We start from the raw sequence: 26,781 nt of genomic DNA on the forward strand, positions 1-26,781 counted from the left end.
CGGATTGCTTCTTAGTTACAAGGGAAAAATAGTCACTATACAATTCAGAAACAAGACACCACCTCGACCAGTCAAAATTCATACCAAGAGCAAATTGACAGTGCATTTCTGGATATTAACTGGAGAAGGGAGTGAGGTTACATGAATTGGGTGCTGGCCAGAGTGCATAATCCCAAGTTTAACCACGAAGAAGCATCATTCAGATGCAAAATGAGGAATACTATTTTAAAAAATTAGCCTACTCTTCAAAAAAATGTCAGGGTCCAAAACAAAGGCCAGATTAGAGACTAGAGATTTGACAGCTAAATGCCAACAGTCCTGTAGTGGACCGTTGTTGGGGTGGGTTTTAAATTAAAAACAGGGTATTGGGACGCCTGGGTGATTCAGTGGTTGAGCATCTGCCTTTGGCTCAGGTCGTGATCCCGGGATCCGGGATCAAGTCCCACATCAGGCTCCCTGCAAGGAGCCTGCTTCTCTCTGTGTCTGTCATGAATAAATAAATCTTAAAAAAATAAAAATAAAAACGGTATTTAGGATGATGAACAAAACTGGAATATCAATGACAGATTAAGGTATATCAACATTACATTTCCTGGATTCGGTAACTTTACTGTGGTTATGCCAGAATAGCCCTGTGCTTGGGACTAGGGGGCAAGTACTAGGGGCCAAGGAGTAAAGATGTATGCATGATGTATGTACCAAACAAATGATTCAAAAGAGACGTACAGGGGATCCCTGGCGGTTTAGTGCCTGCCTTCGGCCCAGGACATGATCCTGGAGTCCCAGGATCAAGTCCCATGTTGGGCTCCCTGCATGGAGCCTGCTTCTCCTTCTGCCTGTGTCTCTGCCTCTCTCTCATGAATAAATAAAATCTTTAAAGTATATATATATATACACGTAGAAAAACAGTGGGAAAAAATGTGGCTAAGACGTGGGTAAAGGTTATATAGAACTTTGTTAAAACTTTTCTAAATTTATTCTAAAATAAAAACTTGCTCTTTGCACTCAGGACTGTTGGCAGTCCCGAGCTTTGAATAGGACCCACTCATGAGACATTCAAAACCATTTGTTCAAAGAGATTCTAATTTTTTTAGAAGATTTTATTTATTCATGAGAGACACACACAGAGAGAGAGGCAGAGACACAGGCAGGGGGAGAAGAAGGCTCCATGAAGGGAGCTCGACGTGGGGCTGGATCCCGGGTCTTCAGGATCACCCTGGGCTGAAGGCAATGCTAAACCGCTGAGCCACCCAGGCTGCCCAAAAGATTCTAATTTTCAACTGAGAAAATCTGTGAAAGCATTTTGAAATTAAGAATATTATTTGGTGGGGGGGTGGGATAAAAAAAAAAATTTTTTTTTCTGGGGGAATGCCTCGTGGCTCAGTAGTTGAGTGTCTGCCTTTGGCTTAGAGCGTGACTCCAGGGTCCCTGTACGGAGCCTGCTTCTCCCTCCACCTATGCCTCTGCCTGTCTCATGAATAAATAAAATATTTTGAAAATGTATTATTTTTCTGGGACACCTGGCTGGCTCAGTCAAACATGCGACTCTTGACCTCGGGGTTGTGAGTTAAGAGCCCCATGTTGCATGTGGAGCCTGCTTTAAAAAATCTATTTTTCTTTTCCATGAAGCAAGGAACAAGACCAACCTGATAACTGCTAAAGCTGACAAAATGTCTTTTTGATTCCTATTCCTTGAATTACAAACCCATCTACCATATTTTGTCCTAAGTTTGCTGTGTAACTAGACTAAAATATAACCTGTAAAATAACCCCCAGGGTCATCAGTTAACACCTACCCAGTAACTTGGAAAAAAGAAGTTACCACTTCAAGTTTTGTGTATTCACCTGAATAGTCAGGGAACTTTCACCTATTTTATTTAGGTTTTCATTTTTTCAAATTCCAACCAGAAGCTAAATACAATTGGAAACCAGTAAGCACTAAGTTTTACTCCAAAGGAGTAGGATCATTCAGATTTACTCCATAAAAGTATGCAACCCTTAAGCAAAGCTTTTCTTCATTAAAAAGAAAAAAAAAAACAAAAACAAAAACCCAAAAAACTATACAGTAGTCTTTCCTTATGTTCATTGCACAAGTGAGTTCTGCTTTTAGAGCTTTGACAGTGAATGGTTTTTAAACAATTTAAAGATCCCAACTTTAGTAACTTTTTTCTACTCCAAAAAACCCTCAAGTTTTCCTTTAGGATAGGGTAGAAACCAGTATTTTCTGCACAATTTCACTGGGTTTTCTTTGTAATAAAAATCTCTTTAAAACCAAAAAGAAAAATCCTTCATCTATCATGGTTTCTGCAGCTATGAATTTCTCAGTTTTATAGCTGCTTTAGCTACCTCAGACTCCAGGTCTGTTTTAATGTGTATAAACTGTATCCACATTCAGCAGAATACTCTCCTAACAGCAACTTAGGGAAAGAGATCTGGAAATAAAATACATTTATGAGTACCAGGAAACAAACATGGCCCAGTAAAACATGAGGCAAGAATGCCTACAATGAGATGCTTTTTTTTTTCCTTTCATTTAAGAATTCTTTCCAGTGGTTGTGTATCTTTTTTTTTTTTTTTTTTTTTTGAACAACCACTTCTGGTCATTAGAATGAATCTGACAGTGCTCTGGAACAACGGTGATTACAGCAAAGCTATTAAGTTTTTTTTTTAAATGTTATTTATATCTTTTACATTCACTTCTCACCCTCTAAATACTGATGACAGATGTCAAGAGGCAAAAACCAGCACAAATGGAAAGACCATCAAAAATGAGTATCACCTTGTGCTTTCAGATACATTTAAGCATTTCAGTGTACAATAGTCCTTTCATTTCACATTTTTAGTAAGATGCTGATGCAGTGCAGCAAATATGCAAAGCATCTTCTTTCACATAGTCCGTGCAGAAGACACACCTAATTTATTTTTAAGTTCTGAGACACAAATAACCAAAAAGGAAAAAAAAAAAAATCCAGGATGAACAAGTTTCAAAATGCATAGTGTTCTGTGCATGAGTCCATTTGCTTTAAATTCTGAAAGAATAAAGTATAAGAAAACAAGAAAACAAAAAACTGCTGCTGCACTCTGTGATCTTGTCCATTTTGCTGGTCAGCACTCTATTCTGGCATGTAGGGATGGAGGTGATCCTCTATGGTGCCAACTGCCCAGTGGGTAAGCTGTTCCTGTGGCAGGTAGAGGCAGATGCTGCATAACTTGAAGATTGTAGCTTTGTTTTTTGGAGTCTGGAAGGGGAATAATTTTAATAATCTTAGTAAGACTTTAACAACAGTTTGTCACATGAAGTTAATCTCCCCCATCACCGAATCAAGCAATCATGGACACAATAATAATGCATATAGAGCAAGGGAATTAATTATGGTCTGAACCCATAGGGACCTCAATTTAGTCAGGAAGACAAAACTTTGCCATATAAAATATAGAAAGAATAAACATGATTATAAACTAAATAAATGTTTAGAGAATTCATTAAAAGAAAATTAAATGTCTGGAAAGTCCACCATGGACAACTTGCCAACGGGAAATAAAGTTAAAGGCACTTCACAGAGATAGATCTAAATAGAGGCGTGAAGTCATAATTATACATAGAAAAGACAACAAAGGTGGTCAGAACAGAAGTTAGAGAAAAGAAATAGATAAAAAAAAGAAAAGACCTAAAGCATTACCTGGGGTAAAGGACTGGAAGAAAACGAAAGTATTACCATTACTACTACTACAACATCTGCCATAGCAGACGTGCTAGCTGCCTTCACAAATCACTAGTAAATGGAAAATGAAAGCTACCCCCCAGGCCCACCTTCCAAGTTGTCACTACAGCACTTCTTTAAAAAAAGGGCAAAAGCAGTCTATACATGTAAATGAACTTACACATTATGCACAGTATTTTTTCATTTTTTTCCATTTTCAATGTTACAACCACCTTATGAATATCATTTATTCAACAAAGAACATGCTCACAGGAGTAACTGGTCTGAGATTTCACAGCTAGTAGGTGGCTGCACGTGGATGAGAATCCAGATTCGAGGCCTGTGCCTCACTACCACTTGCCCATCCAAAATCATCATTTGGTCTAGTTCTTCTTTTCATATACCTTATGTTATGATAAAGGACACAAGATCTCTGCTAGATGATCCTAATCAAGTTCCTTAGTTTTTTGATTTCCTCACCTACAAAGTGGGAGTAATGAGACTTACACTTCCACAAGACTGTCGTGAGGGTTAAATGAGCTCATACTAGTAATATGCTATGCTGCCACTCTCCTACCAGGTCCTTCATTCTTCTATATTATGGTGCAAATATGGCAACATCTGTGGTTTATAGGAAGATCAAGAACAGAACCTGAAAGAAGGGGGACCGAGGGGCATGAAGGACCAAATGCATCTATAACGAGGGTGACACCAGCCATCCCCCTTTGCCCAGGGGGCTGGGGTTTCTAGGATTTGGGACTTTCAGTGAGAAAACCAGGCATTCCAGACAGACTGCTGGTCACCCAAATTTAGTTTATGAGCTTAACAATTTTCTTCTCATTAAAAGGATTCAGGCTATTTGCTTCATAAAGCACAGAAAACATCCAACCTTGATCTAAAACAGGAGATAATTTACTACTTATTTAGCAAAGTAACTCCTTCAAGTCACCAGTCATTTCTATATATTATTGATCTATATATTTGCAGGAAAATGAAGTCTCTACATTAGTACATTGTCATTATTAAATCTTCTAGGACTAAAAGTCTCTGTTGTAGATTCCATAATACAAGTCAATAGCCTGCTATTACATATTATCTCAATAAATTACTCAAAGTACACAAGTATTTAAAAATTAAAAATATCTACCGTAAGAGAGCTAAGGTAAAGGAGAAATGGGAAAAAAAAGTCCCCCAAACCCAACCAAGTCATGGTTTTTGTTTAATGAAATCCCTCCACTGAAATTAACTTTCTTCTGTTAATTCTCACAGCTCTTATTTGTACCTATAATACTATAGGTACTTAAGACTTTCTTACAAGATACAAAATCAGTATGTAATCTTGCCAAGTGGTCTTCAGCTCCTTCAAGGCAGCAGCAGGATTCACCTTTGTATTTTTTACTACCTCACAGACTCTAAAAATAAACCCATTGTTTACTATGCAAAATTAGTATCACAAATACTCTTCTAAAAGTCTTTACTTAAATCTCCTTCTCAGAGACGCCTCCTCTGGTGGCACCATCAAAGTTCACACCCAAAAGTTTACGCATCCTACACCCACTTCCTTTGAGCGCTCATCACTGTCCAACGGCATACAGTACTGCTCTATTGCCTCCCCCACAGTGGAGTAGGAAACCATACAGACAGAATTTTTGTCTTGTTCACTGCTGCACAGCGCCTGGCACATAGTAAGTAGGCACTGATTTGTTGCATGAATGGTAATTAAAATGATGCTATTTTTAAAGATTAATAACAAGGTATCTTACAAATTTTAAGGGAGGACATTCAGGTTTAGGTTGATGAAAATAATGTTCTAGAGAATAAATAATCTGGAATACCAGGATTGCTTAAATTGGAAGTGCTTGTTTTAAACACATGTGCATCTTTTATGGGATGCCTGGGTGGCTCAGTGGCTTAGCACCTGCCTTCAGCCCAGGGCATGATCCTGGAGTCCCAGGATCAAGTCCCACATCAGGCTCCCTGAGTGGTGGAGCCTGCTTCTCTCTCTGCCTATGTCTCTGCCTCTCTCTCTCGGTGTCTCTCATAAATAAATAAAATCTTAAAAACAAAAAAAAAAAACCCCACACGTGGATCTTTTAAATACTTCATCCCTTTAGATTTTTATTTAAAAGGTCTAGGGCCAAAGCTTCTCCAAATAAAATGTGTTACTACTCACCTAAGGATTTTGTTCAAAACATAAGATTCTCTGAGTAGGACTGGAGCAGAGCCTGCGATTCTACATATTTAAGAATCTGTTATCATCTGTTGACCATATTTTACAAAGAAAAGCTCTACAGCAGCATTTCTTAAATTCTACTGCAGACTGGAATCATGACTTTTAAAAGCTCCCTGTAGTTCTAATATGCAGCAAAGTTTGGGAACCACTGTTCTAAGGTGGTATCTGTTTGATTTTTAAGTAACTTCAAAAATAATGCAGTGTTGAAGTGGCAAAACAGAATTAAGATATATAGAAAGCAGTATGCTAATGAATAAGCTTTTTATTTTTTTTTTCTTTTTATTTTTTTTTCTTTTTTAATTTTTATTTATTTATGATAGTCACAGAGAGAGAAAGAGAGAGAGGCAGAGACATAGGCAGAGGGAGAAGCAGGCTCCATGCACTGGGGAGCCCAATGTGGGATTTGATCCCGGGTCTCCAGGATCGTGCCCTGGGCCAAAGGCAGGCGCCAAACCGCTGCGCCACCCAGGGATCCCTGAATAAGCTTTTTAAATAAGCTATTAAGTAGTTAAACAAAGCTTACCTGCAAGTGCTGTCTGTCAATGAAGAGAAACACTGACTGGTTAGGATTGTTGACAACAATTCCAGTCTTGTCCTTGCGGCTCAGTACATGCAGAAACTGTTTTTCATAGTCACCGTGATGAAACTCAAATTTGGCCTAATTAAGAAATAAGTTTACATGTAACTACAAAGACGTTACCTACCTGAAACATCTACTGCACCCATATGCATATAGGGTGTCCAATATGGCAGTCCAATAAGGCAGTCTTAATTTTAATTCATTAAATGCAGTTTAAAAATTCAATTATTTTTTTTAAAGATTCATTCATTCATTCATTCATTCATTCTTTATGGGGGGCGGGGGTAGAGACACAGGCAGAGGGAGAAACAGGCTCCATGCAGGGAGCCTGACATAGGACTCAATCCCGGGTCTCCAGGATCAGGCCTGGGCTGAAGGTGGTGCTAAACCGCTGAGCCACCCGGGGTGCCCTAAAATTCAGTTTTTAAAGTTAGCCAGGGGGATCCCTGGGTGGCTCAGCGGTTCAGTGCCTGCCTCTGGCCCAAGGCGTGATCCTGGAGTCCTGGGATTGAGTCCCATGTCGGGCTCCCAGGATGGAGCCTGCTTCTCCCTTTGCCTGCCTCTCTATGTCTATCATGAATAAATAAATAAAATCTTAAAAATCAATCAATCAAGCTAGCCACATTTCAAATGCTCAATAATCCAATGTTATTCTGGACGGTCTATTGAGTTATACTCCATCACAGAAAAGTTCTAGTGGATAGTACTCCACTACAGAGTTTGACCTTCAAGAAAAACTGCACCAGTGACTAGATCCTAGTTCTCAATGATTTTATGCCAAATTTTATAAAACATTTTTTGGGGGGGGGGGGGTGCACACACACTGTGCATGGGGTAGGGTGAAGGAGAGGAGAGAATAGCAAGACGACGCCCTACGCCCTGAGTGCAGAGTTCAATCTCACAATTGAGATCATGATAGGAGCTGAAATTAGGCATTGGGTCTTTAACCAACTGAGTCACGCAGATGCCCCTAAAATGAGATTTTCAAATCTGACTCAAGACTCCCAAGTTAGTACTTTAATTGAGCCCAATGACATGTATCTCCTTTCTATTACAAAGAACACACACTATGGATGGCTTTTATAAAGAAATATATTCCAATCTCAGCTGCACATCTCACTACTTATGTGACCTTGTACATATCTTCCCTACTTTACTAAACTTCAGCTTCCTCGCCTATAAAACAAATGGGTTCTAGCCCATTAGGACAGTGAAGAGGATTACATGCAATGTAAAGCCCACACCGGAAATATAGTTCCAGTCCTCACACAGATGAGCTTGAGGATATATGAAACCCCTGAGGGACACCTTGGTACCTCAATGGTTGAGCATTTGCCTTTGGCTCAGGTCGTTATCCCAGGGTCCTGGGATCAAGTCCCACATTGGGCTCCTTGCAGGGAGCCTGCTTCCCCCTCTGCCTATGTCTCTGCCTCTCATGAATAAACTCTTAAAAAAAAAAAAAAAAAATCCTTGCAATTTTTGGAAATGTCATGTGGATTTTTTCCAGATTAAAAAAGTTTTAAGGGAGATCCCTGGGTTGCTCAGCGGTTTAGCGCCTGCCTTTGGCCCAGGGCGTGATCCTGGAGTCCCGGGATCGAGTCCCGAGTCGGGCTCCTGACATGGAGCCTGCTTCTCCCTCTGCCTGTGTGTCTCTGCCTCTCTCTCTCTACGTCTATCATGAATGAATGAATAAATAAAAATATCTTAAAAAAATTAAAAATAAAAAAATTTTAAGTTATGAAGAACATGAGGAAGATCTACTCTAACCTCTCACAGAACGTCTGTGGAGACCAAATGCTGGGTGAAATGACTAAGCTAGTGGAGAATTCAAGAAACAGAAACCTTGGGACGCCTAGGTGGCTCAGTGGTTGAGTGTCTGCCTTCAGTCAGGGGCATGATCCTGGAGACCCAGGATAGAGTCCCACGTCGGGCCCCCCGCATGGAGCCCGCTTCTCCCTCCCCGTGTCTCTGCCTCTCTCTCTCTCATGAATAAATAAAATCTTTCTTTAAAAAAAAAAAAAAAGAAAGAAACAGAAACCTTAAAGAATCTTATATTTAGATAATGTTAATTATTAAAAAAAATTGTTAGTCCATTTGATTCAGGCAGTTTTTATTCTTCTGTTATGTCAAAGACTATAGGAAACACCAACATGGAAAAAAATCATTAGTTCTTGACATCTAGAATTTTATTTTTTTTTAAATTTTTTTTAAATTTTTTTTATTTATTTATGATAGTCACAGAGAGAGAGAGAGAGGCAGAGACACAGGCAGAAGGAGAAGCAGGCTCCATGCACCGGGAGCCTGATGTGGGATTCGATCCCGGGTCTCCAGGATCGCGCCCTGGGCCAAAGGCAGGCACCAAACCGCTACGCCACCCAGGGATCCCGACATCTAGAATTTTAGCACCCAACTTTTCTTATAAGCCATAACCTAAAAAAAAAAAAAAAAAAAAAAAAAAAAAAAAATAAGCCATAACCTAAGCTAACATAAGCTAAGCTACCCTACAAAGGATTGTGTAAATACGATATTCTACCCTATCTCTGCACAAATTCAAATGTTTACTGAACTCTTAGTATATGAAATACATGTTATTAGATACTGAAAAATATGAGTAGTTATTCCACCTAAGGGGCTCTTACACTGCTCAGAAAGACAAGCACATGCAGATATAAAACCTAACTTGCTTCATAGCTTTCTTAGAATAAGAATGTGGTTATCTGTATAACTCTAAAATGGATTCTTATCTTCAAAGTGCCATGTGAAGAAGGGAGAGATAACTAGCCCGTGGGTATTGTGGGCAGTAGTAGCAGGTGATTCTGGATTGGGTCTTGAAAGAGGACAGTGATTTTTCCCTGTCCTCTTTCTTTACTAAGAAAAAGGTAGTCTGGGAAATGCCATTCCCAGAAAAGACCAACATAAACACTAATGTATCAAAATCAAATACTGTGCAGGGAGCCTATCTGGCTGGCCCTGTGGGTGAAGTGTCTGCTTTCGGCTCAGGTCCTGATCTCAAGGTCCTGGGATCCAGCCCCAGGATTGGGCTCTGCTCCATGCTCATCAGGGAGTCTGCTTGTCCCTCATTCTCTGCCTCTGCTTCTGCTCATGTGCTCTCTATTGAATTTGGGTAGAACAGTCCACACCAAAGGTGGGAAGGAATTGATTTAGGAAGGAACAGTCCACACCAAAAAGAAAACTAGTAAGTGGCATGAAAGTAATGTCCAAAAATAACAAAATATTTGAGTAGTGTGATGAAGAACTAACCTGCAGCAAGAGAATTTAGGGACAAAGAGGAAAAAGATACTTTAACAGCACCTCCCAGCACTTCATAGTACTATGAATATAGCAGAAACTCTATTGAAAAACAACCTGTACTCTGGTTCCAACTAAATCTCATTACTATTCAGATTTCCAAATGCCTTAAGGAATTAAAAAAAAAAACAAAACTTTTCGAGTTAAAGTTTACCTTTCCTTTTCTCATTTATCTTAAGAACTATTTTATATTTAAAGCTTCTCATTCAGGATACTCATTTATTTTATTTTATTTTTTTTTTTTTAGATTTATTTATGATAGACATAGACATAGACATAGAGAGAGGGGGGCGGGGGGGGGCAGAGACACAGGCAGAGGGAGAAGCAGGCTCCATGCTGGGAGCCCGACGCGGGACTCGATCCCGGGACTCCAGGATCGCGCCCTGGGCCAAAGGCAGGCGCAAAACTGCTGAGCCACCCAGGGATCCCCTCATTTATTTTAAATTACCGGGAAAGTAAATTCATCTTTACATCGAACTGGTTTCCTCTTGCTGAACTCTAAAATTACACGGCATTACCTCTATCCTACATAGTGCTTATATTCAGTCCATAATTTAAGGTTTTCACAATATAGGGCACTTCCCGTAGTACAGAGCAGCAAACTACGGGCATAAGCTTTACAGGATTTATGTCTTGACTGCCACTTAACTGCATGACCTTGGGCTGTTTACCTACTAATTGCCTCAATTTCTTCATTTGCAAAAGGAGCTTCCTACCTGCATAATTCTTAGAAAGATGAGAGTAAATGTACACAAGGTATTCAGGAGATAGCCTAGCAGTCAACACTCAATAAATAGCCATGATTTAAAAAAGCAGATGTCAGACAAGACTATTTCAACACGATTATTCCAAATAAGATGTCAGAGGAAAAGACAAAGTATTAGAAATTATTTTATTTTATTTTTAAAGATTTTATTTATTTATTCAGACACAGAGAGAGAGAGAGAGGCAGAGACACAGGCAGAGGGAGAAGGAGAAGCAGGCTCCATGCAGGGAGCCGGATGTGGGACTCGATCCCTGGTCTCCAGGATCACACCCCAGGCTGCAGGCAGCGCCAAACCGCTGCACCACCGGGGCTGCCCAAATATTAGAAATTTAAAAAAATAAAAAATAAATATAAAAAATTTAAAAAAAAAAAGAAATTTAAAAAAATATGAGAAACAGACCAAATTTTTCCAATAGCAAGTATATGAAAAATAAATATATATTTATGCATAATATAAATATACATGTACACTATATGTACTATATATATATTTGTGTACAATACAAATATATATATATCTCTCTCTCCTACCAGTGCTCCTGGAGAGCAATTACAGTTGAGATGCAAGACCTGCTCTGATAACCATAAACATGCCTTAACATTCCTGTCTTCCTACTTTTAAGATTTTATTTATTTATTCATGAGACACACAGAGACAGAAGGCAGAAACATAGGCAGAGGGAGAGGCAGGCTCCATGCAGGGAGCCTGATGGGGGACTTGATCCCAGGACTCCAGGATCACGCTCTAGGTGAAGGCAGACGCTCAACCAACCACTGAGCCACTCAGGCATCCCTGTCCTCCTCCTTTTTATATCCAACTCATATTCTCCCAACAAGTTCACATGAGTCAGATATCGTCCACTAAAGGAAGACATATAATACTTTTACCTATATTTAGGCCATATGTTATCCTTAAAACTTTTTTCTGTCAAGTGGAATCTTAGAAAAAGGAACAATAATTTATTTGAGCTGATGTGCAGGAACATTACCATGGAAAAGGGGCAGTACACCAACTTGTCTATCATACACAAAAGCACCACAAAGATGCTTCATAGTAATAGATGAATGCAACGTTTTTTCAATAGTAATTTTCATGTTTCTAACCAATTAGCCTAAAATAGGCATTCTAATATTTAGGATGCTTAAAATGAGTTTTTAAATGTCATTATTTAGGTTTCTAATTGTAAAGTACAGTCAATGTCAAGTTATAAAATATATGTATATATGTACAATAAAGAAAACAAGTCATAGCTATACTTGACTTAGAACTAACCATAACATTGTGGCGGATAATATTGTACTTTCTCCTGTGTGTATAAAAATACTATAAATAAAATTATGATCACTGATATTTGGGTAAATGCTCCTAAAAACTGGAAATTTTCTAGTACATCAGTGACAAGTCAAAGTTAGCACAACGTCAAGGAAGACTACTTAAGAATCACTACCAGATTTACTTTTCCTATATATGTGTGTGTGTGTGTGTGTGTGTGTGTTTATTTTAAAGATTTTATTTATTCAAGAGAGACAGGCAGAGACACAGGCAGAGGGAGGAGCAGGTTCCCTGCAGGGAGCCCGATGTGGGACTTGATCCCAGGATCATGATCTGAGCCAAAAGCAGATGCTCAACCACTGAACCACCCCAGGTGACTCTCCTGTATAGTTTTATACACAACTCTACTTTTGAAAAGGGGTTGCTTTCTTTAAGATTTTGTTTGAGAGAGCGAGCGAGTGAGCATGAGTTGGGCGAGTGGCAGAGGGAGAAGCAGGCTCCCGGCTGAGCAGAGAGCCTGATGTGGGACTCAATCCCAGGACCCTGGGATCACTACCTGAGGTGAAGGCAGACGTTTAACTGAGTCACTGAGGTGCCCCTTGAAAAAGTTTTTTTTTTTTTTTTTTTTTTAAAGGGTTTCTTAACCCATTTCTTAGATTACACTCCTCTGAAAACCGGGTAACTAAGTATACTATTTCAGGAGTGTGTGGGGTGCAGATCTAAAGTTCATTCTTAGGCTCCTCTACAAATCAACAAATATCTACCTGATAGATTTTCTTTGGCCGTAATTTTGTTTTATTTTTCCCGGCCATAATTTTAAAGACACATTAGGGTAGTTAGGACCACCTCATTCTCAAGAGATCTGTCACCCAAGTCCTTTCTCCTCTCCCATCACAATATTCAAACAGAGGGGAGCAACTCATGAAGTAAAACTGATTAACAATGCATATTCCAAAAAATTTTCTTAACTTAGGCCCTATTCCAGGAGTTTTTACTGAGTGCACACCACACTTAGAAAAAAATACCTGAACAGGCCTAAAAGGCTCATCAGATTCCTTCCACCTAGAAAACAGGAGACAGACAATTTTTTCAATATCATTCCGAGGCCAAAGAATGAAATCCATCTCCTGAGTACAGCCAATTACATCCTATAAAAGAATTAAAAAAAAAAAATTACTTTCAAAGAAACAAAGCTGTAACAAGCAATGCCACAGATTACAGGTGTGATTATAGAAACATTTCATAAGTACAAAAGATCTACTATGTATCATTTTATACATCAAGAGGTAATAATAGGGCAGTCTACAATCTGAATAGCTCATGGCCTAATTCTAATTTTTATCTTATAGGGTCCACCTACAGTCACCCAGTCCAATGTTCCTCACACCACGACCTAAATTAATCAGCACATGGTGAAAACTTCAACTGAAGCTGATTTTTCTTGTTAAGTCCTTGTATTTTTATTTCCATTTTTTAAAACCAGAATCTCGTTAATATTTAAGCAAAGGTGTCTTGAAGCTAATATTAATAAACATGTTCTTATTACAGCTTAAGTGCTATTATAAACTTACAGAAAACTATTTTCTCCATTCCTGTTCCTTATTATCACAGCCCAGTCAATTAATTTTCAAAGGCCAATAAACCTCTTTTGGACCAGTACATGGTTATCTCTAGCCTTCCCCAATCCCAGTAATTGTGGGGATCTCTTGGTTCAAGTATGTTTGTGTTAACTTCCAAAAGTTAGAGGTTGGGGAGCAGTAATTCCTTCTACTTTAAATTTCTTATAAGGAACATGTTGTTAGTTCTCTCCCCAAAATGAAAAATACAATGAACAGTTAAATATTCCCAGCAATAATATACACCATTATCAGAATACCACACATAAAAATATCCATATTTTATCTGAACTTTTTCTTTTCTTTTCTTTTTTTTTTTTTTTTAAAGAATTTAGACCTGAGCTGAACCCAACTGTTTAACTGACTAAGCCACCCAGGCACCCTGAAGTCAACTTTTTAAGACTTGTGACCACAGTAACTACCCATACTTAGAGGGAAAACGCAAGTTTAAATCACAAAAACTTACCAAATCAAGAGTGAAAAACAGAACTTACCCTTCTCATAGACTGGTATCGAGGAGCATGGAGCTGTACCACATCCTTCTGTAAAAGCTCTATGGAACTTTCCAAGGAATAGCTGGAGTCTCGCACACCTTTCAGGATATTTTCTTCATAATTATTTGTCATAACTGGTATAACCTCAGACACTTCAAAAAGTGCTGACTTTTTCTTCTAAAAAAAACGGGGGGGGGGGAGAAGATGTATTAACTCGCCCGTAGTGCAGTCTTTTAACACCCAGTTCATATTACAATGTCATGTACCTTTATTCTAACTCAGCAAAATTATCAACTCAGGTAATTTCTGTGCATATTTTCAAATAGGTGGATCGTTCTGTTTTTTCCCCAAGCACACAAAAACAGGCTATCATCAGAATGTTTTACTGCATGGCTTCATAGTATTACAGTATCTATAACATGTAACTTACACAGTATATCTTAAACACTAAGAGAAACAAACACTAGACATACTTAACATTTAAAAACATAAAAAGTGATTTACTCTTGATGTAGTTTTATTTAACTGATTCTACATACAGCTAAAATTAAATCTCAGCAGTTTAAAAACAGTTGTACAAATTCAGTTTAACTCCTTAAAAGGGTCAAGTTCCATTACTCCTTTTAGATATTACATAACAGCTGTCAATATATGAAACAAGAAAAAAAAGTCTATCAAATTGAGTTTCAAATTTAGTTGTGACCAAGTGCTCATCAATTTAGGTTGTAAAATCCATGAACTACTCAGGACGATTGCCTGGGTACTATCCATTCAGAGTAAAAATGGGATTTTATGGTGTTAAAGAACTAGATGACACAACTTGAGGCATCTGATATATTAAAGAACTAATTTCACCACCTATGTCTTAGATTTCTAGTGAACTTCATTATAGTATCTCCAATTGAAATCTGATCTTAACACTTCTGCGGTCAGCGTATTAAAGAAGACAAAATGGAGAAGTAAATCCTTAGTACTACCCAAACTTGGGATAATCACTTCAAAACCACTTTACAAAGCTACACTCAAGCAGCCAAGAGCATTCTTAAATACAGGCATACCTTGGAGATATCACGGGTTGAGCTCCTGACCACAGCAATGAAACAAGTATCACAGTAAAGTGAGTTGAATTAATTTTTTGGTTTCCCAGTGCATATAAAAATTATGTTTACACTACATGTTAGCCCATTAAGTGCATAAGCAATAGGTCCAAAAAAACAAGGTACATATCTTAACTGAAAAATAATGCTAAAAAATGTTAACCACCATATGATTTCAGCAAGTTGTAATAACTGATAAGTCACTGTAACAAATAGATTAATAAAAAAAAAAACAAGAAAACATCAAGAATTGATGTTCTAAAACATCAAGAATTACCAAAAAGTGACCCAGAGACATGAAGTGAGCAAATACTGCTGGAAAATGACACTGATGGACTTACTCAACCCAGGGTTGCCACAAACCTTCAATTTAGAAAAAACAAAATATCCACGAGGCACAATAGAGTGAATAAAACCGAGGTATGCCTGTACTAATAACCTTTAAGAGTTACGAGTTGGGAAAATGCCCATGCCCGGGAAACTTCCAAACACTAAGCACGTGCCACATGAAGAATAGATTTCTAATCTGAAATTAGCTCACCCCCTAAGTGCAAAAATCAAAGTAGTATTTCCTTACATTCATACCCTTATCTCATGCCAGAGATCATTGAAGAAACTGTCCATTTTAAGTTGCACAAAAAATACGGCTTTGATCCTGTTCTCCTTGACTACTTGCAACTATTTGCTATTTATAACTGCGGCGTTGCTTCCGAATATGTTCACCGGCCCCCTCCGAATTTAAATTTCCTTTTCAGGTCCTTTGAATTTTAACGAATTGCACTTCTAAACACAAATTAGCCATTTTCTGTTCCTAAAAATTAAAGTGTGCTGTATTTCATCAAATGTACCATGAGAAAAGGTACCTTTGGTGTGAAATTGAACAAACTACTTTTAGCATATAAAGATTTCAATTCTGATTCACCACTCTCAAATACCCCACTTAAGACCATCTTTAAATTCAGCTATCATGTTCTCTATGTAACTCCACATAAGTGCACTTTATTGTGAAATACCAATCAGTTTTAGTGTTGCTCACCCCCGGCTAACTACAAAAGGACCTTACGGAGCTTCAGAGCATCTCCAAACCAAGGAGCACTCAAGCCTTCCATTGGTCATCATCCTGCAGCCACACGTGCAGGGAACCACCCAGGAGGATTTAAGTTAAGGCACACACATACACCGGTGTCAACCACTCTTTAACCTAATACGCAATTATTTACGGCTAACAAATTAACAGACACTTACAAAAATCACTTGTGCTAAGTCACATGAAGAATTTCAAATTACCTTCTCCTTGAATACAAAGGCAATATACATCTTGAAGTCAAACTGGTCAGCTAGAGATTCTTTTTTCTTTCTAAGCTGAGCACGTAGTCTGTTCAGAGCTTGTTTCTTCCGGGAGTTTGGGTCCCCCATTTTGAAATACAGGTGGTACTAAAGCCTTTGGAAATTGTCACTAAACTATGGGCACTTTTTCTTAAGACTCAAGTACAACAGAAACAAGTCATTTTTTTTCCTGCTAATAGGATTGAATAGCTAAAATCACGACCATAGCCCAAAAACTGCACCTTCTGGCAATATTAGCAGACTGTCATATTACAGGGTCAAGAAACAAAAGCTGGTGTCCAGTCATGTTTGGACAATAACGTCTGGGGTTATGGGAAAAAGGAAGGGGAGAAAGGAAAGAAAGAGGAGAAAATACTTGGAACTAACTTTTTAGAAAACACATTTGGCTTAAATGCCAAAGTAAAGGCTTTTGGGGGAAATGAATAGCCTATTATCAGGATTTAGGTGTGCAATAAAACACAGCTGACACCAGTCCAATCCTTAAGATCCATCCGGATTTTGCCCCCTCTTTAGAGAAGGGATTATGAAAAGGAAGGAGGGGGGGTGGGAAGTGTGATGATCCCTGCTTTCCAAATACCCAAATAAAAAGAATTACAAAGAAAAAGGGAAAAAGAAGAAGAAGAAGAAGATAAAAAAAAAAAAAAAAAAAAAACCCCAACCCCCCCAAAAAACACGAAAACAGGGTAGGTGAATGAAACTGAAATATCCAATTGGATTTTACCCAGCCAGATCCATGGCTGTAGTACCTAATTAACTCTTAAGTTATTTCAGATTTCACTATTGCTATGTATCGTCAGTGCTTGTTATTGATTACACTTGGTGGTGAGCAAAGAGAAAAGTGCAAAATCGGTAGAGACAGAAGGGGAGAGGTACAGGGTTTCCCTGCAATCAACTACAGTGTATACTGGGGGCGGACAGCTGTTGCCCAAAGGAGCCGTGAGAAAAAACAGCGGAGTCACGACCAGCCTCCCCATCACCCACATTTTCACCCTCAGGCGGCTGCTAGTGCTGCTGCCATGGAAAATCATGATGGCAGAGGACGGGGGGCTCTGATACGATACGGTAGCTCTCCGGGCTCTGTGGTTAGACCCGGCGAACGCCCGGGATCCCAACACCCCCAGCTCTGCAGCGAGTCCTACATTCCCCCGGGGGAGCCTTCCCTAGGAATCCGGCCCCGTTCGCGACCGCGCGGGGGGCGCCTTATCTTCCTGCGCGCATCGCTGGGGCCGAGCCGGCGGGTCCTCCTCCCGGATCCCGGAGCCCAGGCCGCGAGAGCCCGGGGACCACCTGCCTTCCACCCCCCAGGCCCCGCCCCCGCCCTCTGCCTTCAGCGGCAGCGACTCACTCGCACCACGGGAGACACAGGATCACTCAGGTTCTCACTCATTTCATCGTGGAAACAACTCCCGCCCGGATAGAGGCGGCGGGAGAGGGTAAATGGGAAGGATCAGTGAGAAGAAAAAAAAAAAAATAGTTTTGTTAATATTACTTTTTTTAAAGTACGCCCGGCCCACCCCCCCCTTCAAAAATAAACACACGCACGCACAGACACACACACACACGGAAAACAACCCAAAACCAAAACCCAAAAGCCTGAGGTTCCCGGACTCTGGCTGAGCTCGCTCTCACGTGGAACAGACCATGTTTCCCGAATCGGATAGTTTTAAGGTGGGGTCATCAGTCGGCTTCCCCGAGGGGCGGGGTGGCTCTGAGGCGGCGGGAAGGCCCCTCCCGGTCCCCGCGGACGCCGGGACTCACGGACCGACTCTCGGGCGGGGTTCGGGCCCTCTAGCCGCAGCCTGCGGGCGGAGCGGTGGCGGCGGCAGAGGAGGCGGCGGCGGCGGGAGCGCTGCTCGCGGCACGGGCGGGAGCCATGTCAAGAGAACAGCACCAGCCAACTGAGCCCCTCCATCCCCGCTGCGGCGCGCACTGTGGCCGGGCCGCCCGCGCTGCTGCCGCCGCTCAGCCCCCACCTGGGCCCCATAGTCTGGCTCGGCGCCCCGGGCGGCGGCGGACGGAAGGACGCGAGGGAGGCGGCGGCGAGAGAGACAGAGAGAGCAGGAGGAGCGAGGAGAAGGCGGGCAGGGCAGGCACCGGCGGCGGAGGGGCGGGGGAGGAGGGGAGGGGAGCCCTGCGCTACGGGGTCTGGCAGCGAGGCAAACCCCCCGGAGTAAAGTTATTTCAGTCCAGGCATCTGCTCTCGAGTCTCTCTTCCCCCCACGGCCGGGCTCCGGCTCTCGGCAAGGAAGGTCGAGGAGACCCGGAGGGGGAGAAGCCGCAGCGGAGGGTGAGCGTCCGCGCCGGTACAGCCTCGTTGCCCCCAACCGCTGGCTGCCGACACGGCGGCGGCGTCGGGCGCCTCCCGGTCCGGGGCAGAGTCGCGTTGGAGGAGGGAAGCGAGAACAAACAACTTAAAATGGCAGCGACGGCCGCTGCGTCACACGCCCCTCAGCGGAAACGCCCGAGACGCTCTGCGGCTGCGCAGCGCGCGGGCGCGACCACCTGCGCCGAGCCGGGGGGGGGCGAGAGGCGGGACGCCCAAGGTGTCTCCTGGCTGTCAAGCACAGAGGAGGCAAGGGCGGGGGAAGGGGGTGCGAGGGAGCGTCGGCAAGGGGAGGCTGGGAAGGGAAGCTTCTGAGTGGATCTGCCCGCTTCAAAGGGGGAGTTGGAGAAGAGAGACTCCCCTCCCGCGCCGCTTGAAGCTTCCACCGAGCGTGGCACGGGACCGCCCAGGCTCCCACCGCCCCCTCCGTCAGGCGGTCCCAGCGCCTGAGCTGGCTCCTCGCCCCTCCCCGCACGGGCGTCCCGAGGCCACGCCCCCTGGCGCTCGCAGAGAGCACCCGGATGGACACGCTCTTCCGGGTCCTGCTTAGGCGGTCGGGTAGGTCCGGCACCGAGGCCGCGCCCAGGCGGCGGGGGCGGGGGCGGGGGCGGGGTCAGGGAGGGACCGCACAGTCCGCCTGGGAAGGTCGGCGGGAACGTCCCGGTTCGCCTCACCGCGGGGCCTGACGCAAACGAGCGAACGAGTGACCGCCCGTGCCCGCTCTGTGAGCTCCGTCCTGCTGCGGAGGGTGCTTCCCCGGGGCCGCGCGCCTCCGCCCCCCCCCGGCCACGTGCGCGGCGTGAGGGCGGACCTCGGGGCCGACGAAGGTCACCTGCGCCGTGGGGCCAGCGCGGCCGCCGGGACGGCGGAGAGCGACAAGGCACCTGCCCCAAGACTTTGTCCGCCCGTGTCACCGTGCGGGGTGTGCTGGGGCCCTCCGGGACCTCAGGCCCAGGCCCCCGTGTCCGCCCGTGTCACCGTGCGGGGTGTGCTGGGAACCTCCGGGACCTCAGGCCCAGGCCCCCGTGTCCCCCCGTGTCACCGTGCGGGGTGTGCTGGGGCCCTCCGGGACCTCAGGCCCAGGCCCCCGTGTCCGCCCGTGTCACCGTGCGGGGTGTGCTGGGAACCTCCGGGACCTCAGGCCCAGGCCCCCGTGTCCCCCCGTGTCACCGTGCGGGGTGTGCTGGGGCCCTCCGGGACCTCAGGCCCAGGCCCCCGTGTCCGCCCGTGTCACCGTGCGGGGTGTGCTGGGAACCTCCGGGACCTCAGGCCCAGGCCCCCGTGTCCCCCCGTGTCACCGTGCGGGGTGTGCTGGGGCCCTCCGGGACCTCAGGCCCAGGCCCCCGTGTCCCCCCGTGTCACCGTGCGGGGTGTGCTGGGGCCCTCCGGGACCTCAGGCCCAGGCCCCCGTGTCCGCCCGTGTCACCGTGCGGGGTGTGCTGGGGCCCTCCGGGACCTCAGGCCCAGGCCCCCGTGTCCCCCCGTGTCACCGTGCGGGGTGTGCTGGGGCCCTCCGGGACCTCAGGCCCAGGCCCCCGTGTCCCCCCGTGTCACCGTGCGGGGTGTGCTGGGAACCTCCGGGACCTCAGGCCCAGGCCCCCGTGTCCCCCCGTGTCACCGTGCGGGGTGTGCTGGGGCCCTCCGGGACCTCAGGCCCAGGCCCCCGTGTCCCCCCGTGTCACCGTGCGGGGTGTGCTGGGGCCCTCCGGGACCTCAGGCCCAGGCCCCCGTGTCCCCCCGTGTCACCGTGCGGGGTGTGCTGGGAACCTCCGGGACCTCAGGCCCAGGCCCCCGTGTCCCCCCGTGTCACCGTGCGGGGTGTGCTGGGGCCCTCCGGGACCTCAGGCCCAGGCCCCCGTGTCCCCCCGTGTCACCGTGCGGGGTGTGCTGGGGCCCTCCGGGACCTCAGGCCCAGGCCCCCGTGTCCCCCCGTGTCACCGTGCGGGGTGTGCTGGGGCCCTCCGGGACCTCAGGCCCAGGCCCCCGTGTCCGCCCGTGTCACCGTGCGGGGTGTGCTGGGGCCCTCCGGGACCTCAGGCCCAGGCCCCCGTGTCCCCCCGTGTCACCGTGCGGGGTGTGCTGGGAACCTCCGGGACCTCAGGCCCAGGCCCCCGTGTCCCCCCGTGTCACCGTGCGGGGTGTGCTGGGAACCTCCGGGACCTCAGGCCCAGGCCCCCGTGTCCCCCCGTGTCACCGTGCGGGGTGTGCTGGGGCCCTCCGGGACCTCAGGCCCAGGCCCCCGTGTCCCCCCGTGTCACCGTGCGGGGTGTGCTGGGGCCCTCCGGGACCTCAGGCCCAGGCCCCAATGTGTTGCACCATATTTGAAAACACGAAGAGGGTACTGTTGGTAGTTTGCCTTGTTCGCTGAATCCACGTTGAGTGCCATTTTCAGAGCTCCGATGTGCCGCTAACACAGTTATGTGTCTAATCAGCAAAGGTCAATACTTGTCAGAAGTAAAGCTATGCTGTATGGTGAAATTTAGAAGTCTGTTGTGTCTTCAAATGATGGCCCTTGGGAAAATCAAAATAACTTATCTACGTAGTAACCATTTTTCCCCCAACTATGAGCCAAAAGAATAATTGGGAACCACCTTTCCATATAAATTCTTGTCCAGAACTGAAGGATGAGAGTCCTGCGGTTTCCATATATTCACTAACCTTGAAAAAATGAAGCTAATGGGGTACCTGGGTGGCTCAGTGGTTGAGCGTCTACCTTTGGCTCAGGGCGTGATCCCCGGGTCCTGGGACTGAGTCCCGCATTGGGCTTCCTGCGGAGAGCCTGCTTCTCTCTCTGCCTGTGTCTTTGCCTCTCTCTGTGTCTTTCATGAACAAATAAATAAAATCTTTAAAACAAAAAAAGATGAAGCTAACATTTTGCTAGGGCTTCCCTGATGTATTTTCACAATCATATCCTAATGATAATTGTAGATGTTCACAGTTTAAGATTTATAACATTTTGTTACCCCCCACAAAATGATAAAAAAATTAATGCTGGTTCATGCCCTTTTCTACCACAAACATTTTTTTTTTGTTACAGCAGATTATAAATTCTCATCTGTACAAACATATATCACTTACATTTGTAAGACCAACGTTCAAAAGTAAAAACGAGATGGGGGTCTCTCATGACCAGAGGTCCAGTGACTGCAATTGGCAAGGGGATGTTCTGCTCTCAAGTGGGATACGGAGGCATACACAGCTAGTAAAACTAGAATCTCAATCCGCACAAAACTTGGGACAAAACCTAACCGGCAAAAAAAAACCAACCAAGATTCACATGAGAAACTAACAGTATCCAAAAAAAAAAAAGAAAGAAACTAACAGTATCCTGCGCTCCAGTCGATGGATATCATTATGTCATTGTCACCTTACTTAAAACGAAGTAGAGGACTAAGAGAAGGAAACCATAGCAGTATATAAAAGAAACTACACATTTGCTACACAGTGTATTTAAATTGGTTCCATTAAAATAACGATATTAAAATTTCATCACAGGTTTTAAAACCAGGACAATACTGCTCTTGGATTTTTTTTTTTTTTTTGGATTTTTTTTTTTTTTTTTAAGATTTATTTTAGAGCATGAGCAGAAGGGGCAGAGAGAGAGGGAGAGAGAATCTCAAGCAAACTCCACAATGAACATGGACCCTGACTCAGCACTTGATCCCACCACCCTGAGATCCTAACCCTAGCAGAAACCAAGGGTTGGAACTCAACCAACCAACGAACTGTGCCACCTAGGCACCCCTGATTTTCTTTAAAACTGCAACGTAGTGACTCTGTTGGTCATATGCATGATTGTTGCTGCAATGTGCTACTTAAAATGAAGGATACCAAATAAGCTAGGGATCCCATCTGCAAGTCCCAACCTTTCTTCTTTCCACTTCAATAGGCATCACTGATAAATCAATCATGTATAATTCCTTATGGCTAACCCTTTTTTGGGTAAGATTTTATTTATTCATGAGAGACAGAGACAGAGACATAGAGGGAGAAGCAGGCTCCTTGCAAGGAGCCTGATTTGGGACTCGATCCCAGGATCCCGGGATCATGACCTGAGCCAAAGGCAGATACTCAACCACTGAGCCACCCGGGTGTCCCACCCTTTTACCTTTGGTAAGATTACTTAGTCCTCTACAACTTTTTAATATTGGGAACTATTTAAAATATTCTTAATGTATAAAAATAAAGACTTTGGCTTTTTTTTGGTAAATACTTATAATATTTATTTTTACTCAAAGTGGAAGCTCAACTTTACCCCTAAAATATAGCTCTGCTGGACAGCAGTGAATGGGCTCTGCTGGGAATTCTGACAGGAGAGCCTACTTCTGTGCTTGGGCTGGGGATGAGAAGTAGGCTCAGACCACCATGTTCTTGATCTCTAAGACAGACCCAGTACTGAGAAGTAGCAGGTGAATGGCTTGAAAAACAAAGGGAGATCGGTTTGCTTCCCATACTGTTTTATATTCCAGTAAATTCGCTTTGAATACAAATTCCTGTTCAGATACTTCTGCCTCGTTGTTTTCAGGGGTTTGTATGGGGCTAAGGGAGTCACAGGAGAACAGAGTGCAACGTTTCCTTGACTTCAGCCCAACTGCAATACAATTCTTCCCTAGGAATGTTTTTCCCCCTATTTTTCTCGAAATCACCTTCCACAGAACTCTGCCTGGACATGCTCCTTGGTACCCTTGAGACTAGTGAAAAGTATACTGATTGGAAACACAAAGTTCCCTTTGCTCCTTTGACCTCTGCCCCTGCCCTTGCCTAAGTACAGATGAAATACACAAGCCATAGACACTGCTTAAAGTTCAATTTCAAATGTCTTCCTTCTGTAAGTTACTGGAGAAAGGGTTGGTGGAGAGGTTGGATACGCTGCTTGGACTTGGTTTTCTAATGCAGCCCCGGGGCTTTGAAAGGATCTACCAGGCAGGTGCCTGCAGGAAACTATCTCCTGAGGCCAACCCACCACCGTCTGTCTATACCACTGAAAGCTACAGAACCGTTGAGGTGCTGAGCAGGTGGCTTAAGGAAGGGACTAGCAGTATCTCTGCTTGTCTCATACTGAGGGACTGTCTTTTGCCTGACCAAGCTGGGAGGCTGAGAGGGGTGTCAAACAGAGCCCAACATGTTGGCTACATCTGGAAGGGGGTGATACCCACCCCAGGCCCATTTGGGGCTGGGTAGGGCATCCGATTGGCCACAGGACAGGACAGGACAGGCAGGGACAAAGGCTGGCGGCAGGGGTGCGCCCACACCCACTAGCATGGGCTGAAAGGTGAGGGATGCATTCTCTGGGAATGGCTGTGCTGGCAGGGTCGTGGCAGTGGGTGGAGGAAGCTGCAGAACTGGCTGTGTCAGGACAGGTGAGGGCTGGGGCTGCTAAGCCTGGATGTCCTCGGGTCCCTCTTCTAACCAATGGTCAGCCTCAGAGGGAGTGCATCTGTGACCAGCCTGGGAGAGACCTGGGGATGCAGCACCAGAAGACTGACCTCACTCCGTCCTCAAATGTGTGACTGCAGTTCCCTTGTTAGCGGCATAGGGGGCATGGGCCTAAGGGTGAGTCTCACGCACAAGCATTGCTAGGGGTGCAAGAGCAGTGGGGTCTGGCTCAGCAGGAGGCACTAGGAAGGCCAAATCAGTGCCATTAGCTTGAAAGGCAGGAGACTGCGATGCTACCACTGTACTGATTTGGTCCTTGAGGCAGACAAGAGGGGATCCTCAGAGGGCGTGCTGAAGGCACAGTGATCTGTGAACCCAGGGAGCTGATGTTCTTTGCTCCCCTCCTGCCTCTGGCACTTTCTTGCCATCTTGGAATTTGTTTTTTACGATCTCCTCTCTTGCTCCATGGCTGTTGTGATACGGAAAGGCCCTTCTCTCGTAACTGGCATCAAAAGTAGCAGTCACTTCATCGTTTCCATGTTGCATCTCCTGCTTCTGTTTCACTTCTGAACAGGCCACAGAATCACAGCCTTCCACACGGCTCAGCCCATCACCCGTGTCCATGATGGCCAGGGGGCCGGGAAAGACCCCGCACCCAGCGCCCAACCGTTTCTGCCAGAGAGGCTCTATCAAAGTTCCTCACCGAGGCCCAGGAAGAAGCTTTTTCTATTGTTTGCTCAACTATGAGGTCCTTAGTTCTTTCATCCACCTGCTGGACACCCACAGGACTACCTTAACTGCTTGCTTTCCAGTTTTTCCAAAGAAGCCTTTGAAGAACTTCTTTTTTTTTTTTTTTTTAAGATTTTATTTATTTATCCATGAGAGATAGAGAGAGAGAGAGAGAGAGGCAGAGACACAAGCAGAGGAAGAAGCAGGATCCATGCGGGGAGCCCGATGTGGGACTCCAGGATCACGCCATGGGCCGAAGGCAGGCGCCAAACCACTGAGCCACCCAGGGATCCCAGGAAGCTACATCTTCCAGGACTAACCCCTCCATCTGTCTGCCACTAATGTGGACCACTGGCCCTCCAGAACATAATCATCTTTCTTTCTCCTTAAACTTTGTTATGGCTTGTTCATTTCAATTTTCACAAGCTGGCTCTGGATCTTGGCTGAGCCCTTTACAAGCTGTGGGACTCCAAACGAGTTTCATAACTTCCCCGAGTCTCAGGTTTCTCATCTGTCCTCACTGAGGTGTCTGAGGGTGGCTTGCACGCCAATACTCCAATCTATGGATGTGCTGGAAAGTCTTGTGTTGCAATGGCAGCTCTGCTGGACCTCCTCCCTGGAAGCCCCAAGCCTGCCCTTGCCTCCAACCAGTTCCAGCACCACTGTCTCTATCTCGGCCACCAGTTGCTACCAAGCACCACCATGGGCCACCACCTCCTCTGTGACAACAGGCTCCTGGTTCATTCTTCTTGATCTGGCCCTCATTTGTACCCGTGGTCATCTCCATAGAAGTTTTTCTAATAACAGCTACAAGTGTAATTTACACACCATAAACACACCTACAGTGTACAATTTGATGGTTTTTAATATTTTCAGGGTTGTCCAATCATCAACACAATGTTAGGACATTTTCATCACTCAAACAAGAAACCCTGTATCCATTAGCAGGTACTCCCCTTCTTCTTCTTCCTCGTATTAGGCAACCACTAGTCTATGTTCTGTCTCTATAGATTTGCCTTCTCTTATATTTCATATAAATGCAATCACATGATGTATGTCCTTTTGTGACTGGCTTCTAAGCATAATGGTTCATTCATGTTGTGTTGTAGTATGTGTCAGTACTTAGTTTCTTTTTAATGCTGAGTGATAGTCCACCAAATATTTCATTTTTTAAAGGAAAATTGGTATGTAACACTATATAAGCTTCAAGTCTACATTATAATTTGATGTTTGTATATACTACAAAGTGATAACCACCATAAGTCTAGTGACTACCCATCACCATACATCTGAGCCCCTTTACCCATTTTGCCCAGCCCCAAACCCCCTTCCCTTCTGGCAACCACCACTCTGTTCTCTGTATCTATGGGTGTTTTGTTTTTTAGATTCCACCTGTAAGACAGAATTTGTCTTTCTCCATGTATATACCACATCTTCTTTACCCATTCATCTATGGATGGACACTGGGGGCTGGTTCCATAACTTGGCTATTGCAAACTATGCTGCCATAATCATAGGGGTGCATATAACTTTTTAAATTATTGTTTTCATATTATTCAGATAAATGGTCTTTGGTTTATTCAGTCACCAGCTGATGGATATTTAAGGGTTTTTTTCCTGCTTTTTGGCTATAAAGAATAATATTGCTAGGAGCATTTGTATAAAAGTTTTTGCAGGGATCCCTGGGTGGCGCAGCGGTTTGGCGCCTGCCTTTGGCCCAGGGCGCGATCCTGGAGACCCGGGATCGAATCCCACGTCGGGCTCCCGGTGCATGGAGCCTGCTTCTCCCTCTGCCTGTGCCTCTGCCTCTCTCTCTCTCACTGTGTGCCTATCATAAATAAATAAAAAAAAATAAAAAAAAAAAAAAAGTTTTTGCAGAGACATATGTTTCCAATTCTCTCTGAGGAGAAATGAATTGACCTAGCAGTGAAATTACT

The 26,781-nt window shown here is 44.5% G+C and overlaps 2 protein-coding genes and 1 pseudogene across 3 annotated transcripts; 1 reads left to right on the forward strand and 2 right to left on the reverse strand.

The window, feature by feature from the left end:
- Window positions 1–1,831: 1,831 nt before the first annotated feature.
- On the reverse strand, window positions 1,832–17,912 carry C35H6orf62 (chromosome 35 C6orf62 homolog). 2 transcript variants are annotated; one of them, XM_025443010.3, is made up of 5 exons: window positions 17,762–17,912; window positions 13,973–14,149; window positions 12,888–13,010; window positions 6,458–6,592; window positions 1,832–3,239 (listed from the first exon to the last, which is right to left on the reverse strand). In XM_025443010.3, the coding sequence occupies exons 1-5, from the start codon at window positions 17,801–17,803 to the stop codon at window positions 3,114–3,116; spliced, it is 603 nt and encodes a 200-aa protein (XP_025298795.1). In that variant the 5' UTR covers window positions 17,804–17,912; the 3' UTR covers window positions 1,832–3,113. The 2 variants fall into 2 exon arrangements, with proteins under 2 accessions (XP_025298795.1, XP_025298785.1); XM_025443000.3 differs by having other exon boundaries at window positions 16,357–17,912.
- Window positions 17,913–18,057: 145 nt separating this feature from the next.
- LOC112659618 (collagen alpha-1(I) chain-like) lies at window positions 18,058–21,107 on the forward strand. Its single transcript, XM_035710543.2, has 3 exons — window positions 18,058–18,084; window positions 18,209–18,988; window positions 19,302–21,107. The coding sequence occupies exons 1-3, from the start codon at window positions 18,058–18,060 to the stop codon at window positions 21,105–21,107; spliced, it is 2,613 nt and encodes an 870-aa protein (XP_035566436.2).
- Window positions 21,108–22,874: 1,767 nt separating this feature from the next.
- Window positions 22,875–25,625, reverse strand: LOC112659613 (protein numb homolog; annotated as a pseudogene).
- Window positions 25,626–26,781: the final 1,156 nt, after the last annotated feature.

This window comes from Canis lupus, chromosome 35 (genome assembly GCF_003254725.2).
Source record: "Canis lupus dingo isolate Sandy chromosome 35, ASM325472v2, whole genome shotgun sequence".
NCBI classification, from domain to species: Eukaryota; Metazoa; Chordata; class Mammalia; order Carnivora; family Canidae; genus Canis; species Canis lupus.